Source organism: Corvus moneduloides, chromosome 4, assembly GCF_009650955.1.
Source record: "Corvus moneduloides isolate bCorMon1 chromosome 4, bCorMon1.pri, whole genome shotgun sequence".
Taxonomy (NCBI): Eukaryota; Metazoa; Chordata; class Aves; order Passeriformes; family Corvidae; genus Corvus; species Corvus moneduloides.
The window spans coordinates 16,251,806-16,278,972 of NC_045479.1; the positions used below are offsets into that span (position 1 = coordinate 16,251,806).

At 41.0% G+C, this 27,167-nt stretch overlaps 1 protein-coding gene across 1 annotated transcript in view; it reads left to right on the forward strand.

Moving 5' to 3' along the window:
* The window catches only part of PTN (pleiotrophin), a 77,247-nt gene extending 59,943 nt beyond the window's left edge, over positions 1 to 17,304 (forward strand). The window contains exon 5 of the mRNA XM_032105850.1: positions 10,609 to 17,304. Coding sequence (XP_031961741.1) covers positions 10,609 to 10,661 — 53 coding nt within the window. The 3' untranslated portion in view covers positions 10,662 to 17,304. The remainder of the gene's footprint in view (positions 1 to 10,608) is intronic.
* The last annotated feature ends 9,863 nt before the right edge of the window (positions 17,305 to 27,167 follow it).

The following is a 27,167-nucleotide window of genomic DNA, read 5'->3' on the forward strand; positions in this document are numbered from 1 at the left end:
TAAATATTTGCTTCTTAGCAACTGCTCTGTGTCAGTACTTTTTACTTCTCAGCAGCTGTCTTATGGATTACAACTATATTTAAGGGTGAGAGCAGATGATGAACCAGGAATTTTAATTTTATCTGGCTTCCTGACAAGCTCTTTTCTCCATAGCTTTGCTCACATGTTCTCAGACTGGAAGACAGTAGCTTGGTCCTGGGCTGCTGGGCTAAAGTGTAGGTATCACAGGATGAAAAACATTTTTCCTCCTTGAATATCGTGCATTTAGACAGAGAGATTGTCAGCAACATAACAATGATGTCCCAGGCACCACGATTTGTTGTGCATTTAGTCCACAAAGGAGGTCATGAGAAAGCCTGTCCCAAAGTCTGGAAAGGATGAAATGATAATTTTTATCATGAAATCCCAGTGGAGGCAGGCACCTCTCCTCTAGCACACACAATTGCATATTGTAATCAGTGTCTGCAAGGCTGCTGTTGCTGAAGGTCTCCCTAAACTCTCCTGACAGATGTGACAGACTGGGGCACTTCTGTCAAGTGGCTGCTCTAATGGCCAGCTTGTGCTGAGGAGCTCAAAATGCTTCCGACATCCTCCATCTGGTCTAGTACTTCACACCCACCCAGACTTGACTGATGCTTGTTCAGGTTCCAGCCAGCCAGAAAGCAGAAGAATGGGGTATTGTCAGGATTGAGGAAACATTTTGCTTTAACTGCTAAGAGACGAGGAATTTATTTTCATTGAGCTGGGTTGCCTGATGGACTTTTTCTTTTTACACTCTTTTTGTCAGTCTCATTCTTTCTCTCTCTCTCCCTCTCCCCATAACTGTTGTACTTTCAGATATTTATTCTTCTGATTAAGATAAAATTAAGTAGAATAAGCAGTTTGCCTGCCCTTTCTGCAATGTACCCTTCATTTTTTTGAGTTATGCTCCTTTCTGATAACTTTTTCACCTGGCTATATTTAGTTCTTTTTAATAAATCTCCCTTCCCAACTCTTGATCAATTTACAGTATATCACATCTATGAGTTACTTTGTCATGCCTCAGCTCAGTCCTTGCCACACAGCAAAACTGTGTGCTGAGGTTGGCAAACATTAACACTGCTCACACCACTGTTGTCTTTAGTAATTGGGGTGCCAACCAAAGATCACATAGTCCAACGTGCAGTGTTTTGGAAAGATTTCCCACATGAAGGCTAGACCTAACTGAGTTGTTAATGGCTGTAATCTCTTCTGTATGATTTGGATCAGGTTTAGCATTTGAGAGCATAGCAAGGTGTCAGTACAATTCCCTGTGTTTGGTGCAGTGTGAGTGCTACTGCAGTGGATGACAGACTGCACTCTGTATTTTAATCATTTCATATAATTTGAAGAGTTTTACTTCAGAGTTAAGTATAAATAATCCACCCCACCTGGTTTCTTTTATCTTTATATCTTTACAGGCAGCAATTAGCTAATCCTGCTATCACTCCTTGGAGCTTAGGAAGTCTAATTAAAAGGAAAGTAGTAACTGAAAGTCAGAAAGGCTAAATGATCTCCCAGATTGACTAAGTATCAGTGGCAGGTCCAGGCATGCAGCTAGTAGCTGCTGCTCCCTTTTATCATGGTCTGCAAATAAAATTATCAGAATGTGGCAGTTGACTTCAAGGTGAGTGTCTGAACTGCAGCCTTTAATTAAGGTCTTTGGTTTTGACATCGGTAATCTCAGTGGACTTCCATCAGTGTTAAACACCATTTTACCTGGGGTTTTCTTAGGGAGCTTGGTGTCAAATCATAGAGATGAGCTTGTGTTAATGGGCAGGTGTATCCCTGTCTTTACTTTGGTAGCAGGAAAAGAAAACAACCTGTGGTTTTTGAGCACTCCAGTGACAGATTCCTACCTGTAGGGAGAACGTCTTACTTGGAGTGCACTGCCAGAACAGACTGACCAGCTTTGGCAGGATGACTTGACTGCTGGTTGTTGCAAGGAGCTGACAGTGGGGGGTATGAGTGACTTGCTCTTCTGAGCTATTTGTTCCTCAGACAAACTGGGTGCTGCACTGATGAAATTGGACCACTTCATTTTGCATGTTGGACAAGTTGCTTTTTCTGGGCTGCCCTCCCTCAACCTTGCCTTTGTGCAACAGCACAAAGAGCAGCTGGAGGGGACACAGAGTGAGAGGAAATGACTTGTTAGGGCTGCAAGTTTCTTTTGTTTGAAAGATGCTGGTGTCTCCTGTTTTGGCTTCGCAGTCATGCTGTATCTCCCTCTGTAGGTTTTAGTATTCCCCATCTCTAGTGTAACTCATTAGTCGTGCAGGCATGCAGCTAGTGTAATAATTAGTATTACAGGAGGCAGAATAATAGAATCTGCTCAAACTAATTAGTTATAAAAATGAGGGATTTTCTCATATTAGGAAACAGCTGTGATAGTTAAAGCACAACCTGAAAGGCAAAATTGGGAGGTTTTTTTCTGTTCTAAAGGGTGAGACAGGTTTATTGAAGAATGGCCCCTGGCACTGACCAGGAGCCTGTAGTGAAATACAGTGATCTGAGCTCTGTGGGACAGGACACTGGAAGTGTTTGCCCAGTGGGAACAGCATAGCTGGCTGTTATTATTGTTGCTATCATCATGATTATTTGTATTGCATGAGTGCCCAGAGGCCCCAGCTGAAAAAGGGTGCCATTGTACTAAGCACTGCATAAACATTGTGAGAAGCAGTTTTGCCATGAATAATTTATGTCTTATGGTGCTGGGAAATGTGAAAACCAAGAGAAGAAACAGTGGTCCAGAGGGGCGAGACTGGGTACTAAATGCTTGGTTGTGTTTCCCAGTGCCCTGTGCTAGTCTGAGGACAAGGCTTGTGTTTCAGATGAAGTGAAACTCACTGGAAACTTTCGGCTCTGAGACAGATCTCTGTCATTTGGCTCCTTGCTGCCATAACAGGAGGAAATATGATGTTTCTCAATTTCAGTGGGAATGAGAATAAGCTATATAAGAAAAACAAAACACAATGGTGCTTACAGTGTGGACCAGCCTCAAGCTGCTTATAAGCTGCCAGTGTAGCCCATAACTAATAAAGTTTGGATGTCTTTTAATGGTGTTTTTTCTGGTTCCATTTCCTTAGGTTTCTTGGAGGCTTTGCACTGTAGTTTCCCTTGAGACTGCTTTTGTACCTTTGAAAAATTTTCCTGTTTGGATAAATAATTTGAATGCCTTGTCAGATCATAGCATATTATCAATCTGATTGATAATATCAATCTCATTCCAGGGAGAAGGAAATGCATGTAGGAGAGAAAGAAAAAAAAATTTTTTAAACGAAATATTTTTCAATTTTTTATTGTTCTGCAGCTTTTATGGGTGTTTTTGAAAAGAAAAACATTGGGATGTTTCATTGAAACCTAAATCTCCATGTTTTTCTGACCCCCTGGTTTGTATTTCAGACTTTTTTTTTTTTTTTCTATGCTGCCCCAAAAGATGAAGAACTGGATTTGACAAATTCTCATTTAACTGTGTTGCACCTGCAGGTGTTTCTTTTAGGGTTAGATGCAGGCCTTTGTGGGCGAAAGCTGAAATAGTCTTGTGTGTGTCAATTCTGTTAGGTGCTCATTGTCTCATTTTCCTGGCTTGTGAAAACAGCCCAGCCTCCTTGGCATTAGTTAGTGCCCTTGAGCCATAAAAATGCCTTAAGCTATGGGATTTGCTGTGATAAAAGGTATGCCATCAGCAAATGTTTACCCACATTACTGTTCCCAGCAGTGACACAGAGAGAAAGCCTTGTTCCTTCCATTCTGGCCTTTTCTATTTCTTCACTTCCTTTCCTTTCAAGTTTTCGGGTTTTTTTGGTTTTTTTTTCCCTTCTTTATCCCTCCATCTCATTTTTCACATTGCCATTTCTCTATCTTTCCTTCTATCTGTGCTTACTGCAAAACTTTTGCAGGCAACTCTGCAGAGTCTGAAGCACTGATCAAAGCCAACCCAGTGTCCTGTGCCCTGAGGGTAGAGCTCATCTAGGGCAGATGCAGGAAGCACAGCTGAGAAGGGCATGTGCCTGTTTTTCAAGAGCTAACTGAATAAAATAGGTTCTCTATTCACATTGTACCACAAATAACTTTCTGCTAAATAACATTTTATACAATATATATATATTTATATACTTGCATATAATACAGATCTCAGTTTGACATGTGTGATCTTTTTGCTGTATAGGTATATACTAAAGTCCCAATGGATTATTAATGCTCTCTGTTTCCAGCAGTCTCCTGCAGACATGTGAATGCAGAGAGTAAGTCCTAAATGTATCAGTCTGTGCCTGCACCTGTCTTGCTGGCATTAAGAGGGATCTTGTGTACGGCATAGATGTCTGTACACAGAGAGGGGGCTGAAGAGCCAGCTGGGACTGTGTCCCTCTTGTGCTGAGCACATAGCATGATGAAGAACAGTGAGAAGGTCCCTACCCTACAGCAGCAGCAGTGGAAATGTACCTGAGGTGGATGAGAAGAAGCCAACTGCAGCACAAAGTGAACTACTTCTGGAAATCAGTTAGCCAGACCCCTTTAGCAGACTCCAGCTGCAAAACAGCCTTGGTTTGAAAAGTTTATCCATTGCAATCTTCTGAATACTTACTCTTAATATCTAACATCTTAAGGGCTAACATAGATGTAAAGAAAATGAGATGAAACTTTCATGTTCTTTGCCTTCAGGCTGTTAGGCCATCTAGCAAAATCAGAAATTGCGGGTGTCTTTGTGGTCTTTTGAGTGCCTGTGCATAGGCAATTTTGAAACTTTTTCTCCCAGATATTTGAAGGAAGAAAATCATCAAAGGGAAACCTTTCTGATGAAAATCCTTGGTTTCAGCAAATTATCTCTTAAATAAAAGCTCCCTGTAATTCCTGTCTAGTTTAAGTAAAGATGTTAAAGGAAAGGTTTTAAAGGTCTTACATCTGTATGTCAGATTCAAGAATTGGCTTCTGACTGTCTAAGATAGTTTCAGGTTTTGTGGCTCATTTTAGAACAAATTGGATTATTTTTCCCTTACATTTATTTCTTTTTGAAATTCCAGTGAGAAAGAAAAATTATTAACACACTTTCTGTGAGTGGTGACTTAGTTCCATTCCTTTTTCACATATGTTAGTGTTTGTTACAAACATAAATCTGGCTATTTCCCATTCATAACACACTTTGCAGCATGACTTTCTGACTTTAGTGGGGCAGCTGCACCCTTTAGGTTTAAACCAAGTCCATCTTTTGTTCAACTGGGAACAAATCAAAGTCTATCCAAAACAAAACTTTAGCAAAGTGAGAAGCAGAACAAAACCTAATGGAGAGGATTAAGCACAAGTGTGAAGAAATTGAGGAACACAGATAACTGGAGAAAGCTGTTAGGGAGCACAGGCTAAAACATAAGGCATATAATCAATTGTAATCTATTAATGAAGTAAAAGTCCCATCAAGGTGATTGATTGATGGATTGGAGAGGTGCCTTCTGCTGTTCACATGGTGGATTATTGCTTTTTTTCCCTGTCCAGTAGAACTGTGTTTCTCAAAGAGGCTTTACAGAAGAATTCATTATGGAACAAAGTTTCTATCATAATACAGTTTTTCCTTCTTAAACATTTGGAATACATAAATGCTGTATATATTAAAGGAAAATAGGAAGAAAAGGATTTAGATAGCCATGAAAAGTTCTCTTTCTCTGCAAGAAAAAGAAATACCACGTTTAAACGGTCTTTGGAAATCCAGGGATTTGTTTTTACAGTCATGGAAATCACAAGATAATACAGTTTCTGTTCCTAGAGAGGAGTGTGAATCTCTTTAAGGTGAGATTTTTTTTTTGCCAAGGTATAAAATCCTTGATTTTACCAAAATAAAGACTTCTCCATTCCACAGGCATTGGCATTTCATCCCCAAAATTCAGAAGCTCCCTGCACACCATGGCATCATTGCCCTTTACCACCATAGCAACTTGGTGCTTTGGGAAATTTGCTCTAATGAGAGGTAGAGAAGCCTTTCTAAAACATGCCTTCCTCTGAGCTTAGTAGGACTGAGTGCTAGGTCCTGGGAAAATTGTATCCTAAACATCTGATGTGGAATTTTTTTTACTCTAACCTTCCATCAGCACAGTTTTTGCTATTTTGAATGATTTATATTGCTTTTGGGGACACTGCTCGACTTCTATGCACAGGAGTTCAGCAGTGCCATGAGTGAATTGTTACCTTCTTTTCAACAAATGAAAATAAATACCTGCAAATCTTGGCTTACAAAGCTTGACTTCCATTAAGATGTAATTACCTCCCTTTTGTGCCTTATACATTAAGAGTGGCTTCAAATGGTGTGTGGCTCCTGTTCAACTAAATTACTTTCATTTGCTGCTTGCGTGGTAAGAATGAGGTTCTGGAATAAAGATGGCTGTTTAAAGAGGACTGCTGCAATTCCAAATTGCATAGAGAAAGTTCTGCTAATCAAATTAATTTCTTTACTCAGTAAGACCCTGACTGGAATCTTTGTTACTGGCCATCATGGGCCCACAGAAGTGAGTCCAGTGCTTATCCATGACCACACAGTTTTTAATCCTGTGAGTATGTCTAAGGTTTGCAACAATTCATAGGGCTATTCTGGTGATGAATGATTAGATAATTCAGTGTCTGTGCATTGACACACTTTGCTCCTGCAGGGCTGCTTTTTTTTAATCTTGCTGGAAGTGCATGGGTTCCAGGGGGAGCAGAGTGGCTGTGCAATGCTTGGTTGTTGCACACTGCAGGGACTACCAGGCATTTGGAATTTGCTCTTTGCCTGTGCCCTGGTCCAGGATACTTAGCCTGGCTGAGCAGGTCCCTGAACTGACCAAAGTCTGCTCTTCTGAAATCCAGGATTATCATCTTGCCTTTTGTTTTGCTCTTGTCTCTCTGGATCCTGGATTCTAGCATAGATAGGTCATAAAGATGCCTCCAACTGGTGTCTGGCACAACTGGGCCACCCAACTTGAAAGCAAATAGGGCAGTGAGTAGATTCAGATGAAAATTCTGTGTGGGCTGGTGAGAACCTGAGTTTCATCTGGGTGAGTGGTTTTACTGTAGTGTCTCCCTATATTTTTGATAGCACTTGTCTGCAGCAAACACATTCCCTGAAGGCAAAGGACAGCTGGTGCACAGAGCCATGGCTCTGCCTGTGGAAATACTGCGCTCAGTGGGGTGGGTGAGGTGAAGGAGGCTGCTGTAGGTCCAAAGCGCCTGCAGATGGCCGGGTTCTGCTCAGGGTAGTCCCTGTTCACTGGGCAGCTTTTCCTGCTTCCTTCTGGCTCAGTGGTGAGTGTTTGCAGCACCAGTGGTCAGATGTGGAATCAGCTCAGTGGCTTCCCCATGATAAAGGCTGTCTCCGTGGGACTGCTTAGTGGGTCACTGTAATTTCTGATGGGACTGCATTAAGATGCCTGGTAGGAAAGGGCTGAACCAGAGGTCTCAACATCCGATCTGTGCTAACCTGAACTGAATTTTGAAAATTTTCATGTACAGAACAGGAAACTGAAGGGGACTGTTGGACACAGTGTGTGTAGGGAATCTTTCCCTCACTTAACCGGCAGCTGGCTACAGCTGATGCTGGAGTGTGGGCCTGTTGAGCTGGCAGATAACTGGCATTGTACTCTCAGCTGGCCAGCTTTGGAGCATGGTGACCCTTTTGGTCACGCCTGGTTACTCTGGGGAGGGTAGCAGTGGCAGGTTGATGTGGTTCCCAGTGTGGCTGTGTGAGCTGACCCAATAGCATGTCATAAAAGTGGAAATAGTAGCATAGGGGGAACAGAGGTGAGGACGATAAAAGCCTGAATGGCACAAATGCAAAGAGTAGGTTGAGAAATTAAAAAACATGAGCAAAGTGCATCTTAAAGCAACTTTATATGTTGTTAGCCACGGGCATACCATCAGTCTGTACCCTGAGCATAATCAAAACAGGTAGAGTGTAGCTGTGAACAGACTTGTACATGAGTGTATGAACATCAACGTTTTCATGGGTCAGCACATGGGTACTGGTGTCTGTGGTAGGAATTTTAAAAGAGCCTAAGGGCTGGGAAATATTTGAGCAGTTTTCTTTTTTTCCTTTTTTTTTTAATATTTCCACAATTCTGTGTATGCATGCCATTTCATGGAGCAAATATGCTGTGCATCAATACAGATTACCTGTTGGAAAGATGAAGCCGTGGTGGTGTGGGTACTTTTAATGAGGGAGGAATTACATCTAGCACATGACAGTTTTACTCCACTGAGGCCCAAAGCAGAGTCACTTGTCTTTGTAGGTAGATGGGTTTGGCAGTTTGGATGATGTGCAAATTACCACAAGGTAGACAGCAGGGAAGAATTGAGAAAGGAAGAGATGAGAAAGGGATTAAGTGCAAATGGATAAACAGTGGGTTGTCTGGTACCTCAAGTCAAGTGAGGATGGGGACCTGGTGCATTCACACAACTCCAGACTGAAGTTTTCTCCTGGTGGTGATCTCATTCCTACCATGAGCTGCACAAACTCTTCAGCAGAGTCCTGTTAGCAGTCTGCCTGCATTTATATGTCTCCTTTGCGTGCAGTAAATTTGGTCAAAGTCTGCATAGTGCCCTTCTGCTTGTGCTGGGTTTAAATAAATTTCACAGATTCCAGTGCTGGTCTGATTGATAAAATGTCACTGTTTCTTTCGGAGAAAGTGGTGTTGTGTGGGGAGTACAAAGTATGAGGGAGAGTGCAATCAATACAGAATCCAGGAGGGTCAGTTTTATAGAGAAGCAAAATTAGAGGAAGTGGAAGATGTGGGAAAGAGAGGTTGAGGGGGGATACAGGAAATTTGTGTGGGGGGGAAGCTTTAGCTGAAAGCAAATTAGATACTAACTGAATGAAAGATTACTTTCTCGAATGACAGGTTATGAAATAGTGTCAAATTTTGTGAATAGCTCCAGACTACCCAGTCAGATACACATGCAAGCACACACACAGACACATGCAAAGGCAGGGGGCAAAAATTAATTTTCAAATGAAAACAAATTACTTCTTTTAAATTATTATCCCTTTGAAAGTTAAGCAAATTTTTAAGGGAAAGAGATTTTAGAGTAGATTATATGACTAAACAAGTATTTTACTTTGACTAAAGGATTATTGGAAACAATTTTTGTCTTGTTGTAATAGGTGAAGAAAAAATTTTAGTTTGAAACACTCGGAAAGAGGAAAAACAACCATCAGAGAAATGTGATAGTTAGTCTAAGTTTGCCTTCTGCTGGAGGTACTTGGCCCTATCCATACCTGAAAGATGTTGGTATAGTTGCCTTGGTTTTAATAAAAACAAAATGTTTTTACCACAATTGGTGATTCCTGGACTGACTATGTTGTGTAAATGAGTCAGAGGGAAAAGAATCATATTCACAAAGAACAGTACCACCCTAAGGGCCAAGTGCTTTTCTTCTCATTCAAGGTGATAGTTGTTATTTAACCAGAGGTCGTGTTCATGGCAGCAAGATTGGCGGAGTTCAAGAAGTGCTCTCAGGCAACATGGTGTGATTTTTTTGGGTGGCCCTGTGCAGGGCCAGGAGGTGGACTCAGTGATCTTTCTGGGTCCCTTCCAACTCAGCATAGTCTATGATTCTGTGATAGCTTTGCTTGGTTTTGTTAATGAAATCTGGGTTAAGGCAAACCTGGGTCTGCTTGCTTGCTGTTTTGGTTGCAGGACAGATGCTTCACAGAAGCTCTGTTTCCGTGTCTCTGTGGTACCTGTTTTGCTGGTTTTGTGCTGATACCAGTAAGGAGTTGCTCATTATTTTCCCTATTACAAGGTGATATGTGACAGAAGACTACCTAATCCTCATAATTTGTTTTAATTTTTAGGTCCCTCTGTGAATTTTTTACCTGTAGAATACCACACTACCCTTCAGTACAGTGAAAGCTACGGCAGGTGGTAGTACAAGACATAAATTTTCACTTGTACCTTCACATCGTTCCCTTATTTATCCCAAATTAATTAGAGAAGCAGGTGCTCCTTAGTCCTTTGATCATTCCATCAGTCCCAGCTGGCTGGACAGGCCGTGCTCCCATGACCCCAGGCCAAGCTTCCATTGCTTCCCGAGTGCACATAGGTGTCTGTCCCAGGGGAAGGGGGAAGGGTTGGCAGTGGAGGAGCTGAAGAAACAAGAGAGCTTTCTCCCCATGCTCTGGAGCTGCTGGCACATTCAGAGAAAGCCAAAGACTAACAATGAGACAGAAAGGAAGCAGGGGAAGGGTATATGTGTGGATAGTGTGTGCAACGCTTTCTTCCAGCTCTCCGCTGAGCTGTGACCCGGTTTCTCCAGGAGATGCCTGCTGTTTTCTTATTTTCCGAGCAAGTTCCTGACACAATGCTTTGCATGCCAAACAGGGTCAGCTCCTCAGATAGGGAGGGTTCTGAACGGAACATGCAACTCCCTTTCCATCTTCTCTACTGCCTTGGCCTTTCCTGTTATTTTTCTTCTTTTCCTTCTCTTTTCCCTTTCTTTGCTCAAAATGAGGAAACAATTCTTATGTGCATGGAGAAAAAAAAAAGAAGGGGGAACTTACACGGGTGTTAAATGAAATTTATTGCAGTGCCTGCTAGACACTAATTTTTTATTGTTATTGTTCTGTCTTGACAGAATCCAAGAAGAAGAAAAAGGAAGGCAAGAAACAAGAAAAGATGCTGGATTAATGGAGTCAACTTGGGCAATGTGAGAAAGGGACATCAGCAAACATGATCAGTTAACAGTTTCATTTATACTTAGGCATTTTATCCTAAAATTATTTATAGCTTAATGGTACCATAGAAGAAAAAAAGCAAACACAGAAAAAAAAAAATCCTTTTTTTTTTTATTACTTTAGTATTTTTAATGTATAACCCTAACAACAATTTTTAGAGGCCTGTAATAAAGGACTCCAAACTCACTTAGAAAATTATGTCTATTGTATATTGAACAATATAGAGGTTTTTAAAATTTTTTTTTTGTCAAGTCTTGCCATAGGTCTCAATCTGGTAATTAGTCCATGCAAGCAGAACCTGAGCCTGTGTGGAGCTCTGCTGAAGCCAGTGGTACCCTGTGTGAACATAGCACTCTGGCTGGATGCATTTATATTTAAGATTGGGACCTTATATCTGAAAAATTGAGGCCTGCTTCTTAATTTCTGATCACATCTGCATAACTGTATGAAATCGAATGTTTAAGGAAAGGATGGGGGCATTTTGTTGAGTATTTACAAGTATGGATTTTTCTTGGATGTGTGCTTAATGTTCATTTCAAAATGTCACCATCTACAGGTAAAAGCCAGTAACACTCCTTTCCTTAACCATATTTTGAACATTGGCAGTAAATCTAAAATCTTTCCACAATTGGACATGAAAGAGTCCTAATTTTTCATGGTCTTCTAGCAATGATTTTTCAAAGTGGAATGATGACAAAACTTTCCACTTTTCAGCATATCAGTGTTGGTGGATGGTAGTGTCCTCCATTTTACCTATAAAAGCTGAAAAATGCTGTATTTTATTTGTTCATTTTGATAGAAGGGAGAAAATCCTTTTTATAAAAGATCTAGTTGAAATTGTTGTGATTCTGCCTGACCCAGCTCCCTTTTGTATCAGTGGCAATATTCCTGTTGATTTTAATTATAGCTGGTTAAAAAATAGTATGTCTGGTGGGAAATAAAAGGAGAAATGTTTGGAAACCACCAGACGTAGTTCATATTTTTGACCAAAAAAGGGACAATTTGTGGGACCTGAAACCAATAGGAATGAAATTATTTTTGGTTTATCTTTTAGTAAAACAGAAGGGAAATATAAAACCAGTACCTTTTGCTTTCTTCCATTTTTATATAAGCAAAAAGACCTTGGAAAAAGCTCAGTCAACATAAAAATAGTTGTGATTTTTTTTTTAATATGGTCTGCAGGGGGGAAAAAAAAAGAAAAGTTATAACCAGCTGCTTTTTAGTTTGCTCATTTTTAATGTAATTTAAATGATTCTGAGTCCTGAGAGAAGTCACAAGGTATAAAAAAGATCTGACAAATGGCTGGTCTGTCTCAAGGCAAAGGGTTATTTAACAACCTGACAACAAGCAGACCAAAATTTTTAGAGGAAACATAAGGGATTTCAGTGCCCAAATTAAGTTTAAAATCATTGCTTCTGAATTCTAAATCTTAAAGTTCAACAGCAAGAAATAAGCTTTGCCACTTGTGCAGGCTGGAGGCTTGCCTGCTGGTCAAGAGGAATAGCCTCCTTTGTACTCTCCTGCATGGTACCCACTGACTTCAGTGAAGCTGCAGCAGGTTGTGTTCATCTGAGTAAATCACATTTCTCTCTTGGGATTAGTTTACAGACAAGCAGAGTCTCTTTTTTTTCATAGTAACATCACTCCCTTTTCTATGCAAAAAGAAATTGTAACAGTTGCAGAGCTTGCCCTCTATTTTCTCACCTGGAGGGTATGGCTGATCTGGACTCACGGTGAGGCAAGTCCTTCTGTTCCCAAACACTCCTGAAGCCAGCTAGCCAAGCCTGCACATAGCTTAAGGTAGACTAGCCTCACAATTATTTCCCAGACTCCTTGGGTGTGTTTTGCAGTCTGTGTTGATGTTGTTGTTATTTTGACTATGCTGTTAGACATACCTGAGTCCGTGGTAGAGTTAAAAATGTCCCCCATGTACGGTGGATGTGCAATGACCAAATCTAAAATCATAAATGCTCATATTTAGGTGGTTCTGGGTGCTATTTGGTTTGTTCATGGTCTAATCAGGTCTACCTGTGCTTGTGCCTCAGACTTAAACTAATGGTTCGGTAGGTCTGATTGAAAGCAAAGGGGGAAAGGAACTTTTTCACTCACCAAAGGTTTGTCTGTCTAAATGCTGCATCAGTTCACTTAAAGTGGTTTAGCTTTGAGTGCAAACACTGTTGCACCACTGTCTCACACTGGTTAATCTAGTCCATGTTTCATAGGGGGCTGGCAGGAAATGGGAATGATGCTGAGACCAACACTTTGACTATCCTTTAGCAAACCTTAGATGTGACTTCTTATTTCCATCTCTGTGAGTATAAAAAAAATTAATTCCCCTGTGTTTCCTCTGGTACCTTATGGTCCTTTCATTTAACTGCCCATCTGGCTTGTTAAAGGAACATTCCTAATAGATTTTGAAGGAAGCCAGTCGAGTTCCTGTGGTGGCATAGGGCCCTCAGGGAGAGAGTTTACAGAAAACAAGGAAACAAAATATATCATGTTAGGACCAGAGGAAAATGCAGCAAAGGGTGTGAAATAGGAGAACATTTCTTATGTACTACTCAGCCACATACGTTCGGATCTGTATTGGCATTGTATCGTTGACAGCAATTGGAGTAATGGTTACTACAAAAACTTAACTTAAAATAGACTTAAAATGAAGAAAATTTCCAATAAGCCAGAAGAAAACATTCAGTGGAAGCTCTAGCTATTCAGGAGATGATAAAGTAATTCATGGCAGAACACAGAGGAAGATTAAGTCAGTCAGGTCAGCTCTAAAAGGAAGTACCCAGTACCTAACAGGAGCCCTTGTTTCACTGGTGACATTATCAAGAAAGCAAAAGGCACGATTCTGAACAAAACCTCTTCCCACCCATCTTGAGCAGTTTCTACTTCAGTCATTTTGAAACTTCTCCTTACTTGTTTTCTTATCTTCTACCCTTCCTGCTTTGGGAGGGCGAACTTGTCTGACAGTGCTGTGGGAGCGGCTACTTCAGATGAAAAACGTGTTTACCCTCTTGGTGCTATCCTATTGCAATGAAAAATGACTTAGCATAGATGTGCTACTTACCTAGTTTAACTGACAGAAATTTGTTTCATGAATGTCCCTCTCGAGGAGTGGTTTACATCTTCATTTGCTACAGCTGTAATGGAGTATGGGGAGATGATAAAAATCCCCCAAATGACAGCCTTTTTCTGAGCACTTAAACCTCTTAGAAAAGAGATGGTGAGTTGCTGAACATCAGCTAAGGATGAATCTGCATCCAGACTCTGGATTCCAGTCAGCTTAAACCTAAATATATTTGGGTATATCTCACTTCTGTTTCTCTAAGTAAGCTGAGGCAATGTGTCTTTCAGTTAGGCCCGTCTATATCTTGATTTAAAAGAGTATTTGAGGATTGGGACATTTTCTGACTTAGATGTGTCTTCTGGCAGAAATGCCCATGGTGAATGAGAATCATTGCTTGTCAGCCTGGCCTATTTAACAGTCTATTAGGTGCAGCAAAACTTCTGGGCAAGGCTCCAGGAAGGGAAAATGTTTGTTGTACATGCAGGTAGGTACTAAATTGTAATTTACTGATTTTCATCTTCTATTTCCATAATGACATTCTGGGCTTGAACTGTTTTTCAAAGGAGAAAAGTTAGAAGAAATTAAAGAATAACAATTATAAAATGTATCAACAGGCAGCTTTGGAGACTTGGTCAAGAAGAGACAGATAGGAAGTCAGGAAAATTTTATACAAAACTTCTTTTGCATGCTCCTTAAGTGCGGAAGGCAGAGCTACTGGTTGGCACGTTTGTTTTTGTGCTTTCCCTGATTTGTGCCTTAATGAAAACTAATCCAATATAAAGTGTTGCAGGAAAGTAAAGTCTTACTCCAGCCTCAAAAGAAAGTGTTCAGCTGGAGGCAAAGTCAAAAGGAGACAATAGTATATAGGCTAATGTGAGTGTTGAGGATGGGACAACGACCTGATTTTCCCTCAGTCTAGGAACTGCAGCAACATTAACAATGTAAACTCACCCCTTTTCTAAAGCAATATATTGGTGAGGTGTACCATTTTGATATGACACAGCAGGCTTTCATGTCTCCCAAATCCTAATCAGAAGGGGGAGCAGTATGTCAGTGGGGGTAGGTGTCTTGTATTCAATCCATTTTAATTCTCAAGGACAGCACTTCTATGAAGTTGAGGCTGAGTTCTCTCCTTTGCAGACACAGATTATACCTGTTGCCTGCCTTCCCACGCCTATCCGTAATTTTTGTGGTGTTCATAGGTTTTCTGTCAATTCTGCTAAGGAACTCCAGCTCTCAGTTGAACTTCTGTGGCTGTTGCTGATCTTTCCTCATCCTTGAGACTATATTCTCCATTTCTTCCTGGATTGTTGCAAAACAGCCCCAGGAAGCTCGTACCATCAAGTTCCTCCAGCTTTGTCCTTCTGAAACTAAAAGACACAGTAGCAACTTGTTAATCACTATATGACAATGAACAAGGAAGCGTGATAATGAGCTAGGGAGTCCCTGGATTTGCTGGGAGGGTGGATTGCTGGTAAAACTTTCCTCATAACTCAACCTGGTCAAGGCTTCCCAGGGAACAGAAACGATCAAATGATCATCTCAAAAATTAGAGACGTTGATGCAGGAGTGTCTGCCTTCAAACAAAAAAACCCCAGAAAACAGAAAAACACCCTAACTAGACAAATAGTGGCAAGAAGCTGTATCCTTTACCACTGTCTTCTTTTATCATCAAATTACCATCATGCATAGAGTTTCAGGGATAGTGAAAGACTTGCCTGAGCAGGTGTAGAGCATGGAGAGAGCCTCTTCCACCCATGGCTGTTTGCAGTTGGAGAAGATGTAGGTAGTCTCATTCATAGCAGCATCAAACTTTGCTTTTGGACCAAAACTAAACAATGCTGATATCTGATAATTTTCCTAATAGTCCCTTTCTGCTACTCTTCACAAATGGCCATCTGCCTTGTGGCCTCATCACTCTGAATGGAGCAAAAATCTGGGAAAACGTGAGAATTCAAATATTATTATCTCATTGATGGGGTTGTACAAACCTTTAGCCCTTTCTGCAGTTTGCCATTTCAATATGGGGTGTTATGGAGTCCCAGATGTCTAAAGAACTCTGTAAGTATCTCCTAGCCTTTAAATCACTTGGCTTTGAGTGAGTTGTGTATGAAAAAAACCTATACCTACAGATTTTACTCCTTTCTTAAAAAATCCACGATGACGAACAAAACCTGCAACAAAACTGAAAACATGTCCAGTGAGTGGATTTATTGATGAGATAAAACAGAGGCTCACAAGTATTCCAGTTTCAGCAGGTCACTGAAAGTTAAAGACTGTACAAAACCTTTAACCCTGAATTCAGTGATGGAAAGCTAGGAAAATGGATAGCCTCTGCAGGACTGTCTTACCCACAGCCAATTTCATTCAATTAATTTTGCTGTTTGAATGCCCTCACTCTAATCTACCTGGCACCAAGACATTATTTAATTTTTCTCATTAGATCGTTCATTGCACTCCCCATGTTATAATTATGTAGTTCCTCTAGACTTCTACAGCTGAAGGAAATGGCTGTGATAGTCCAGAGTGTGTTGTGGTTGCTGAGGTGATCTGAAGCACAGACAGGCTGCAGCTTAGAGCTAGAATTCACCTAATGCAGATATCAGCATCAGAGACAGCAGCTCTCCAAATACACACACGTGCATACTGCATAGATAAATATACATACACATATGGGGAAGCAAAACTCTAGGAAGGTGCATGCATAACTCTAAATGCGAATCCCAACCAGCGCTGCCACGTTTTCAGGCTGTGGGTGAAATGAAAGAGCTTTTGTCCTGTGTTGTTATTTAAGTGAGGATACACAAGTAGGATGAAGAGCTAGATTTCTTCCCACTTGCCAGCACTTCAGTTTACGGATAGCTGTGTCCAAGGGAAATGCAAAACACATGCTAATGAAATGGCCAAAAGGACTTACTATCACAGTGATGTTCTCTTCTGTCACACCAAGTACATTGCAAGGGTTTTGTTCAAAGCTTCAAAGTGGACAAACTGCTTCAGTTAGGTGTGAACATAAAAACATAGGCAGAAAAAGTCTTTTGCTCTGCCAATAAAAACTGAGGAAAATGGGTAAAATAAGATGGAAAACTAAAAGTAAGAGAGAAACCATCTGAATTCTTATAGTTTGAGTGTTAAACTGAAAGGAGAAATGAAAGTCACAATAACAATTTAAAGCCTGAATCTCATGTTCAGTGGATTTCTAATTCTGTATATATCTATTAAACCAGTGCTATATATCTTCTCATGGGTTACTTTCTTTTCCTGTTCCTTTTCCTTTATTTTCCAGTTTGTATATTGATTTTGTAAGCTAGCAGTGTGTTACCTTTTCAATTTTTTAAAACTTGTATGAAAGCCATATATCCATATTGTAGAATGAAAGCATTAATCCTGTAACATCCCTTAATGTTTCCCTTAGCTCTGTGGGATTGTGGGGGGCTCTAGCGAATGTATATGTTTACCAATTGTATCAGCATAATTTACTTGCTCTTAGTGGCGATAAAGAATTAAATAAACTAATACACAGACACATGGTGTCCTCATTTGGTTGTGGAAACCGTTTCTGGAGTTTCTTAAATTAATTCTAAGTACTTCATGGTATCTCTTTATAGTACTAATTTTCCTTGGCTGTAGGTGTTGCTTGACACACAAACAGATCTGTAAATTCAGAAAAAGTTTTAGTCTGTAGAGAGAAGTCTACCAGAAAGTGACTCTAGCAGAAAATATTTCTTTGGTTTGTGCACACCAAAGCCTGTCTGTCCCAGTTTCCTGGCACTTTCCAGTTCCTTTAAGCAGCTTGTTTCAGTAAACATTTATTTCAACCTGTGTGATATTGACACAATGATGGATTATTACAGATGAAGAATTTGGCTTTTTTTTTTTTAATGACACTATCATGACACACATATCATAAGCAGTGGCAAGCCCTTATTCCCAGCCCTGTCATGCTCAGCTGTTTAACAGTGACTTTAATGTGTGTGTGTTTGGTGAGAGATGATTAAGACTCAAGAGTAGAACAAAGAAGCTACATTATATTAATGAGCTAAATATAATTATGCAGAAATTCAGGTAATGCTCATTGTATGTTAATTTCTTTTCCTTTCTTTTAGTTCCTTCATTGTCCTTTTTTCCTAAATTTGCTTTGTTTTCCATATAATTTTTCTGGTTTTGTTTCTGTGTCCAACTATTATTTAAAATCCTAGAATAATTAATTAATTACTCTATGAAAACAATTCCATCAGTCACTGCCAAAAGAGGGAGATGGTTCACATTTTTTACAAGATGATGTGATTGATATAGGCTTCCTTCTTCTTTTGGAGGAAAATTAAGTATTATAAGGTATGAAAACTGACAGTACATTCTTCAAACCACTAATGGACTGAGAAACCTAAATCCTATCCTTGGAAAGGGGACCAAGTATTCACCATTGTTTAATTACAAAAGAAAAATTTTAATTCCTTTTTAATATGCTGCTTAGCAGTTAGTTACATTTTTAGGTTACTGAACAGTGAGAGAGTTTCAAGATGCTCTTGTACTGCCATGTGAGATATCTGATCCTGTCAGTAAACGTGAGCTGCTTGAGGAGTGTGTCAAGTCATGGTTAGCTTCCCTAAGCTCCATCATGCAGGAGACACAGTTCTGGATTTCTCATGTCCTTCCCACCTCTGTCCTCAGATGCTGACTGAGCTATAAACAGGCACAGAGCTTTTACACCCATTCTTTTTGGCTGGAATGGGTTTTAGAAGGCCATCTCTGATATTACATGGCCTCTTTTTGGTTTGTTATGTATGGAGTACATGAATGGAGAGGACTTCATGCAGAAGAGACCCCAAGTTTGGCTACCGCTTTGGTGCTCCAAACTTTTTGGAATGGTCGTTCATTAGGTGAGTGTGTGGATGGAAGGAGGACCGCCAGAGGTGAGTGGGGTGAGATGTCTGCAGACAAGTATCTGCTAGCAGCACAAAGCCACTTTGAGACCCCAGAGCTCATCTGGTGCACTGCTACAGCTGAGGTTAAAAGCCTGTTTGCATTTCATCATCCCTCTGGCCTTGAACAGGATAGACTTGTAAATAATACTCACATGCATGATAGTCACCCTTGCACAGACAGAGACACTCACATCCTCCCTTGCCTTGTAGATGATGAAGCAACACCTGATTTTCACTGAGAACAGAGAATTTGCAAACTGAACTCTTCATGTTCAGGATTAAACCTTCTCACAAAGTAGTAATCTAGGTTTTTGTCCATTATTATCTTTTATGGTGATATGGGAAGTCACCTACATGAGATCCTCTCTGTTTTTCTTAGCTGGTAATAATTGTCTCCAGTGTAACCCAAATGGAAGAAAAAAACCCGCTGTAATCTTGTAGTAAAACACAAGCCTCTTATAAAATCTTCACTGGGAGCATTTCTGAAGAAAGATTATTGCATTTGTGGTCAAATGAGATTAAATATAAATATGGGTACACACAGAGTATCTTTTACACAAAAATATCTTCATCCTTACTGGGTACCCCGAGTTACTGAAGGCTTTGTTGGTACCCAATCACCACTGAAATTATTGTCTCCATTGGCAGAGAATGTTTTTTTGTTAGTGTTTATTCAGTCTCTGCTTTCTAGTTAACACTTTTCATTTGCTGCTTTATACCTTTTCTACCACAGGAGCAAAATATGAAATCTTGGCTCTGAAAAGGTCAGTAACTTTTTTTTGTTCTGTTCAGTAGATAAAGCCTTGCAAGACCAAAACACAAATAAACCCCCAAAAACCTTGTCTTTACAAACAATGTTTTCAATTAATTAACGGATATTTAGGAGTTTTTCTGTATTTGTTACTGGAAGTTCTGGAGGCAGAGTAAGAGGAAAGTGTTTTATGTTGGCAGTGGGGGAAAAGCAAAGATCTTTCCATAATGATAATTAGCTTGCATACTACTGCATTTTGAGATACAGGTTTTTCCACCCCGATACACCATTTTAAAAACCCTACTGTTCCTAATAAAAGAGTTCTGCATGTATATAATTATGTGGGGGTTTTCTGGCTGAAAAACTTAAGCTTTTTTATTACATTTACTTTTAAATTTTTATTATTTCTTACAATTCACTAGAGATTCTCATGGGATCTAGATATTCAACCTTGGTCAAGTGCAGTGGGTGTTGCTCCAGGGTGTGCAGTGGGGCTCAGTTTGATGAAGAGGCTGCCTGGGGATGTGCTCGATGCAATAGGAATCTCCAGCTGGAAGGCTGAACCAACTTCCAGTTTCTCCTCAAAGCTTTTACAGTGGAGGTAGTAGTCAAAGAGATGTAACCCAAGGCAGTATTATCCATATCCATTTCCCTTCCTTTCTTTTCATTTCTTCCTTGCTTGCTTGCTTTCTTCCTTTCTTCCACTTTCTGCCTGGGCTTAGGCTTCACACCACTGACCCAGAATTCAGGGTTTAAGTGATGACCTGGGAAGAACCATGCCCGTGATGTCTGCAACTACATGGAGTCACTCTTGTAAACAGTCTTTAAACTTCTGTGGGGCTAGAAGATACAGGAAGAAATTCTGGGGAGAAGTGGTTTTGAAAAGTGGGAGTAGAATCTCTGATGTAAAGATCAACACAACAAAAAAATGGGTACGTGTATTATAAAAAGACACAAGAAAGGACACAGACCGGGGCACTGAAGAATCCTGTCCCAAATGTAGGTCTGCCTGGGTGGTTGCTGGAACTGGCTGCAAGGTAAGCCAAGTGTATCTGACATATAAAAATATATAGGTCATATATATATATACACACACACATATATTTAGTATATCTGACGAGATACACTAAAAAAAGATTTATGTTGAATTCAGGACCTGATTTTGGATCTATTCCAAATGTGAACTGGCCCGTTTTCAAAATGGAAAAATGTTTTGAGACTCATGATATGATGCGCAAAGATCCTAAAATATGTCATACCTCAGTCCTGTAACAATTTACATGAATGCTGTGCACGTAGTCCTACTGACTCAACAGGACACTTCCCAGTGCCAAAAGGGGTGGCAAGACCAGGTCTCCATTTATCCTTAGCTGGGAGCGAAGTGCCACGTTTGTTCTCTTTGCTGCTGTCCTCCTCTGCTGCCAGGGGTCCATCACAGCCCCTGTATAACTGAGTCTCTCAGAAACAAAACACACACTCCCTCAGATAAAGACTGTTTTGTAAGTAGCTGAATTTGAGCTGGGCCTGGGTTATCACAGCTGCTAGTTGCTGTCTTATCAGGAAAGCTCCCTAAATAAGCTACTGCTCTATCTGCTCACATGCAAAGAAAAAAGACCAGTCAATTTTCTTACAGTGCAGGGTGCCCTGCAACCTTTCACATAAGGGTCACAGTAAACTGGTACAACAGAGTAAGAAAACGACAATGGAAAAGGCAGCTACCTTCCTACTTTGCAGCATTTATGCTACAGGTCTCTAGAGACTTCATCAAGGGAGATGAAAAACAGTCTAATCTTAAATCCAGAAATATACTTTACTTGCTGTTGTTATTAGCAGCAATTACAACAACGATGTAACAGCCATTATTGTGATTTATGCTGTAGTTTAGTAATACACTCTCAGTTAACACCTTTGATTCAGGGGCTTTCACGCAGTTTGTCAGTGCTAGGCATCCACCATCCCTGTGTGTGGGGTCGGAGGTTAATCTCAGAGGCTGTCCTTAAGCTCCCTCTGTAGTCAATGGAGCATGACAAGTCCATTCAGAAGGTGATTCAGACTAGAGGGCTAATTTAGCAAATCTGAAAGATGTCAGAAAGGGCCTCTTTCCTTGCTAGATGCTGAGGGAGCTTAGGGAAATGAAGTGTATGAGGCTGACTGGAGTTTTGCTTGGTAGTTTGCCCTTCCAATGCAAGCTGCTAAACTGCAGGCCAGCACTTCAAAAGTATTTAGGAGTTTATAAAACAAAGTGTCTTAACAGCTCTGAGTACAGGGACGCAAATATGTAAAAGGCAAGTGGATTACAGCCACGTATTGTGGCAGTGAGAGATTTGATCTGAAGTCGCGGTGCAAAACTGCGCTGCCAGATGGAAGGACTGCCCACACAGCACAGCTGAGAGGGACCGGAGAGTGGGAGAGAGGGGACGGTGGAGAGCCTCCTCCTTGGCCCTGACATTGGTACTGAGGAGAGGGGAGGCAAAGTGCCCGCTTTTGTTCCCTTTGCCTGAGCTGAGGGAGGGGGAGGCCGAGCCCGTGCCCCCTGCGGGCTGCGGGCCCTTTGTGGTGCGCAGCGGGTGCGGGGGAAGCTCCAGCCTGCGGGTGAATGCGCGGCTGGACGCGGATGCCCCCGCTTCTTTCACGGCCGCGCTGGGAACCAGGGCGAAGCCGCATTTCTCAACAGCAGGCCAGTAATTCCTGGAAACAAGCGAGCACGGGAAGGGGCCGTGGGGGGAGAATGGGGATGGTTTGGGAATAGCTCTGCAGGACCACTCCTCATCTCGCTTTTCCTGCTGACAGATTGAGGGCTTCATCCCGCAAGGTGATCAGCATCTCTTGAGAGACCTCAAACTGGTACCTTAACTACTTTTCTCCATGAAAAGCTCATCTGGACAAAAAATCCCTTTTAAATACTTCAGTTGAAAGAGACTACATAAACTTGAACAAAATTTTCACAGCACCCACAGGTCCCTCTTCTGCACACCCCAGTTCCTCACTTGCTCTCTGTTTGATGTGGGTGAGCTGTCACCAGCCCAGTACTCTTCCCCCTGCTCCCATATCAGCAGCTGCACTGGCAGGAGCTCTCAGCCAAATGCCTGGCATGTGGGAGCCTCTGCCAGGACAAAACCACATATTTAGTTCTCTGTGCCAGTGCCAGCTGAGAGGTGTGAACGCCAAAGAGAGCAGGCCTGGGGCTGCAGCTGGCTGGCTGTGCTATTGATCCAGAGGGTCAGCCAGTGTGAGAGAGCTTCAGAAAAACTTAATTAAGCACAGCAAACCAGATAATAATTGAGGTTAGAAAAGACCTTTTATATCATCAAGTCCAACTGTTTAATCTGGGAATGCCACATCTGTGAATTAGAGCAGAAGGGTTGGAGTGCTGAATTTGCCTCATGCTTTTAACACTTAAAGTAGGTTTATAAAAAAGAGAGAGGGTGACTTTTTACACAGGCAGGTAGTGATAGGTCAAGTGGGAATCATTTTAAACTAAAAGAGGTTTAGATTAGATGTTAGGAAGAAATTCTTTACTCAGAGGATGCTGAGGCACTGAAACAGTTTGCCCGGAGAGGTTGTGGATGGCCATGCCTGGAAGTGTATAAGGACAGGTTGGATGGGGCTCTGAGAAACCTGGTCTAGTGGATGGTGTCCCTGCCCATGGCAGGTGGGGTGGGACTACATGATCTTTGATAATTTTTGAGGTCCCTTCCAACCCAAACTATTCTCTGATTCTGTCATTCCCGAGATGGTGTTGGTTTGCCTCACAGCCACATCATGTCATGTTTAAAAAGAAAGGTTGAACTTGCTTTTAAGTTTTTGAGTATGGTTTTAGCCACCTAGTCAAATAAAAAAGCAATCTTATATTCCCTTTTGTAGCAGATACTGTAGGTCAGGCTGTGAGAATTGCTGCCTCTAGGGATCAAACCTGCAGCCACTGGAGATAAAAAGTGCTGAACTAGGGGACCCATCCCCCAGGTGTGCTGTAGCACACAGGACTATATCCAGGTAGCCCAGACCTTTGCTGTGTTTCTGAAAATACTATTGCCTGTGGATTGGGCTCTTCTTTTCTGTGGGGCAAAACTGACCTGGTCTCTGACCTGTGGAATCAACAGATCTCATGGATCTCTTGACAGGACCAGACAGTCCAGATTTTCAGGGATATTGAAGATTAAAAAAAAAAAAGGAAAAAGAGAGCATACAAATATTCCCAGCAGAAATGGGTGCAGCAAAGATAAAGCTGCCTTTAGACATGCAGAGACACTTTATACACATCCATGGAAAAAGAAACAATTGTGCGTATAAGAATCTGAATTTTTGTATTGCCAACCAGCATGTAATTTAGGAAGCATTGAACTGGCATTCCTAGAACTCACAACTTTCTATTAAAAAAAAAGTCTTTGACACTGAACCTCAGCCATGCTGTGGGAACAAAGCTGGGCAATTTGTGGTTGTGATTGGTCATTTTCAGTCATTCCACCCCAGTGCCAGAAGGGATGATTGCTATCTACACCAGAAAGTCAGCTTGAACTCACTATGTGAGGAAAGGACAAAATGAGAATAAACACTGTGACAGGTTCACAGTCAAGTGCACAAAGAAAATGAGCCACAAGAAAACTAAACTTTTAAGCTTTGTTCATAGTTTGGAGGAGGTTTAGCCTGGCAAGTTGGAGAGGTGACAGGATAAGTTTTCTTCCTACACGTATCTAATGCTTGCAGTGCACACCCTGGCCTCCTGCCAGGGAAAGCATCTTTGTCTGAGAAGTTTGTTTTCATAGTCTGCCAGGTAGGCTTGCAAAACAGCACTCACAGAATCAGGCAGACTACTGCTCAAAACAGTTAACAGCTCTGCACCAAGAGATTTCAAACAGATTGCAGGTACCTTTTGGCTTGGAATGAGAAGCTGAAATAAACTCTCTTGCTTAGCATCGTTCATGGCTGTAAACACCTAGCAAGATGTGAACATGCCACAGTCATATCTTGCCAAGAGATTAGGGACTTCAGCTCATCTCTCTGGTGGCACCTCTGCTTGGGCTCTGTGCTCTCTGTCAAAGCACATTATGCCTCTTCAAGCTACTTGCTTTCTAATCTTCACCTCGTCAGAAGAGCTGGCTCCAAAACACATATTTAACTGTTGTGGGATGGAACTAAAGGCTTTTCTCCACTCATCAGCTTTCTATGGGTGAATTTTTTTAATTAGAACCTTCCATACTCTTTTTTTAATTGCTCGAATGTTGGAAATATTTAGAAGGAAATCTCGATTTTTTTTCTATGCAACTGAAAGGAAACATAGTGAATGAAGAGCTATCACTAGCTGCTTTTCAAAAAAGCTGGTCTGGAAAAGCCCTGAGCCCTGCTTCAGATAGATATCTTCCCTCTTGGGCCTCTGGGAAATGCCTGGGTTTGACCTAATCCTGGATATTCTTCACCCAACTGCAGCATCCCAGGGACAGGATGCTCTCCAAGAGGCATCATGTTTACAAGCAGCATTTGGAATGGCTTTTATTTCCATTTCTTGCTGAGAGTAGGCTGTAAAGAAATGAGGTGGGATGGTGAAGAGAAACACAGTTGATGTTTTCAGCCTGCTTTGTTTCTTTATCCACTGTTTGTGTTAATGATGGCCTGCAGAGTTCATTTTCTATCTGGCCCAGGTGGAGAATGTATTGGAGATGACCTTTTTACACAATGTTTATGCTGGTCATACTTTTTGAATATACATATATAGATTTCAATATATAGCCTATATCTATTTTTACATGGCTTATATGTGCATTTTGTGGGTTCTCTATTAAAAACTCAGTGTGTGCTTAAGTTATGGAACTGTTTCTATTCAGGTTGTTTTCACAGTTAAAAATTTAAACAGGTTCAAATAGTCATTGGACAAATTAAATGGAAAAATACACCAAAACTTTCTGAACTAATAAATGCAAAGTTTTTGCCTGTAATTTAAGAAATCTCCAAGATGTAGCTGTTAAGTTGGCAGTACACATTAATTAGGAGTTAAGGGATTGCCTTCCTTGCCCTGAATTTCTTCTTTTCCCTGGTGCCACTGGTCACTGTCTGTATTAACAACTCGTAAGGCTGGGATGATGCTTGACCTCTAGAACTGCCTCACAGTACCAGCCCCACAAAGCAAAACAAGCCAAAAAATAGCAGATAAACCAAAGCTGTTGTGGGACAATAACCAATAAAAGGGAAAGGGATGAGACCACAAAACTTTCTGGCCATGTAGAGGCAGCACACAGAACTTGCTGGACTCCACCACTTACCTGGCTGTTTGCCTTCGTGTTTTTTGTAATGTTTTCAGTGTTTAACTGTAAGACATTGAGTCTCATACTGCAACATTTACTAAACAACATTTCCCTCTGTTTCCCTGCCACAGCAATCTGGTGTCAGTGAGCACAGTGAAACAGCTCAAGGAGAGCAAAGAGAGCAGCGATCCCAGAGGGACCAGCAGTCAGAGGCATTCCCAGGGAGCCTGGCAGTGTGTCCTGCTGCTGCAGACCATGAAGGTGGGGGCTGCTGCTGTCCTTTCATGTCTTCTGCCCTCCTCTACTTTGGAACCCTGCCACAGAATTGAGTAAAGCCTGAAATGTCATGTATCAGTCCTGTATTAGTGCTTTTAAGCTGTCATATTTGTCCTATACTCACTAATATTTTTAAAATGAGCAAATAATTCTCACGCATTTTTTTTCTTGGTCCCACTCTTCTATGAGTCTGTTGTTCCTGAACAGTTCCTACATGCTGTTCTACATGGGTGCTTTCATTACTGGAAATTAATTGCAAGCATTTTCCTGCAGGGATTTGCTGTGTGACTTCTTGGTGGCTTTTCAGCTATGCACTTGCAGTATGGCATGAACTAAACCTCTGTCCCTAAGTGAGTCTGTGAAACTATTAGAATTGCCTTGCTGGCAGAAATTATAACATTTTCAGGTTCAAAAATTGACATAGATGAGCTATTTATTCTAACATTTTTTTTTTTTGTCAGCAAACTGCACTGCTGGGTTCTTTCCAGAGAGCTAACAGAAAAAAGGCATCTGTGCATTCAGAGGGAACCCACTTACAATCTGAATTACTGTTAGTGGAAGACATTTTACACTTGATTTAATGAGAGTTTTTGGTTTTATCTGAGGCTCCATGTCTTTTTGCTTTTGGCTAAATTTCCACTGAGCAACATGGAAGCCTGATAATCAGAGGAATTGAACCATCATGCCCTCATTTTCAACAGTTACAAAATTCTTTATTTGAAGCTGGGAAGTTTCAGTAACAGGTGAACACCCTTGCACAGATAATTATTTCTCATACTCTGAGACATAAATGGGAAGGTTGTCTCTGCCAAGGGAGTGTGCTTATCTTTTTTTATTTTGTAGTGTAGTTGCAATTTGAACCTGTTTATAAGGTGCTGGTGTGTACTCTGAATGCAAACCAGCCATTGTTGACGGGTTGGTATGTCCCATGGCCCCATGAGCAGACAATAAAATTCTACTGCTGTGTCCATACATTGCTGAAGAGAGCATAAGCTTTCCAGGAAAAGGAAAAGATCTAGGAAATCTGGGGGACTACTTGAAGCTTTTCTCTTCAGTTATGGCTAAAAATATACAGTCGGCTTATGACGCAAGTGAACTCGATCAAAAGACACATCATTAGCTTATAATGAAATGATTTGGTCTTCATTTATTTCCATCTTGAATACATCATTACTGATTTTTTTCATTACTCCCATTCTTT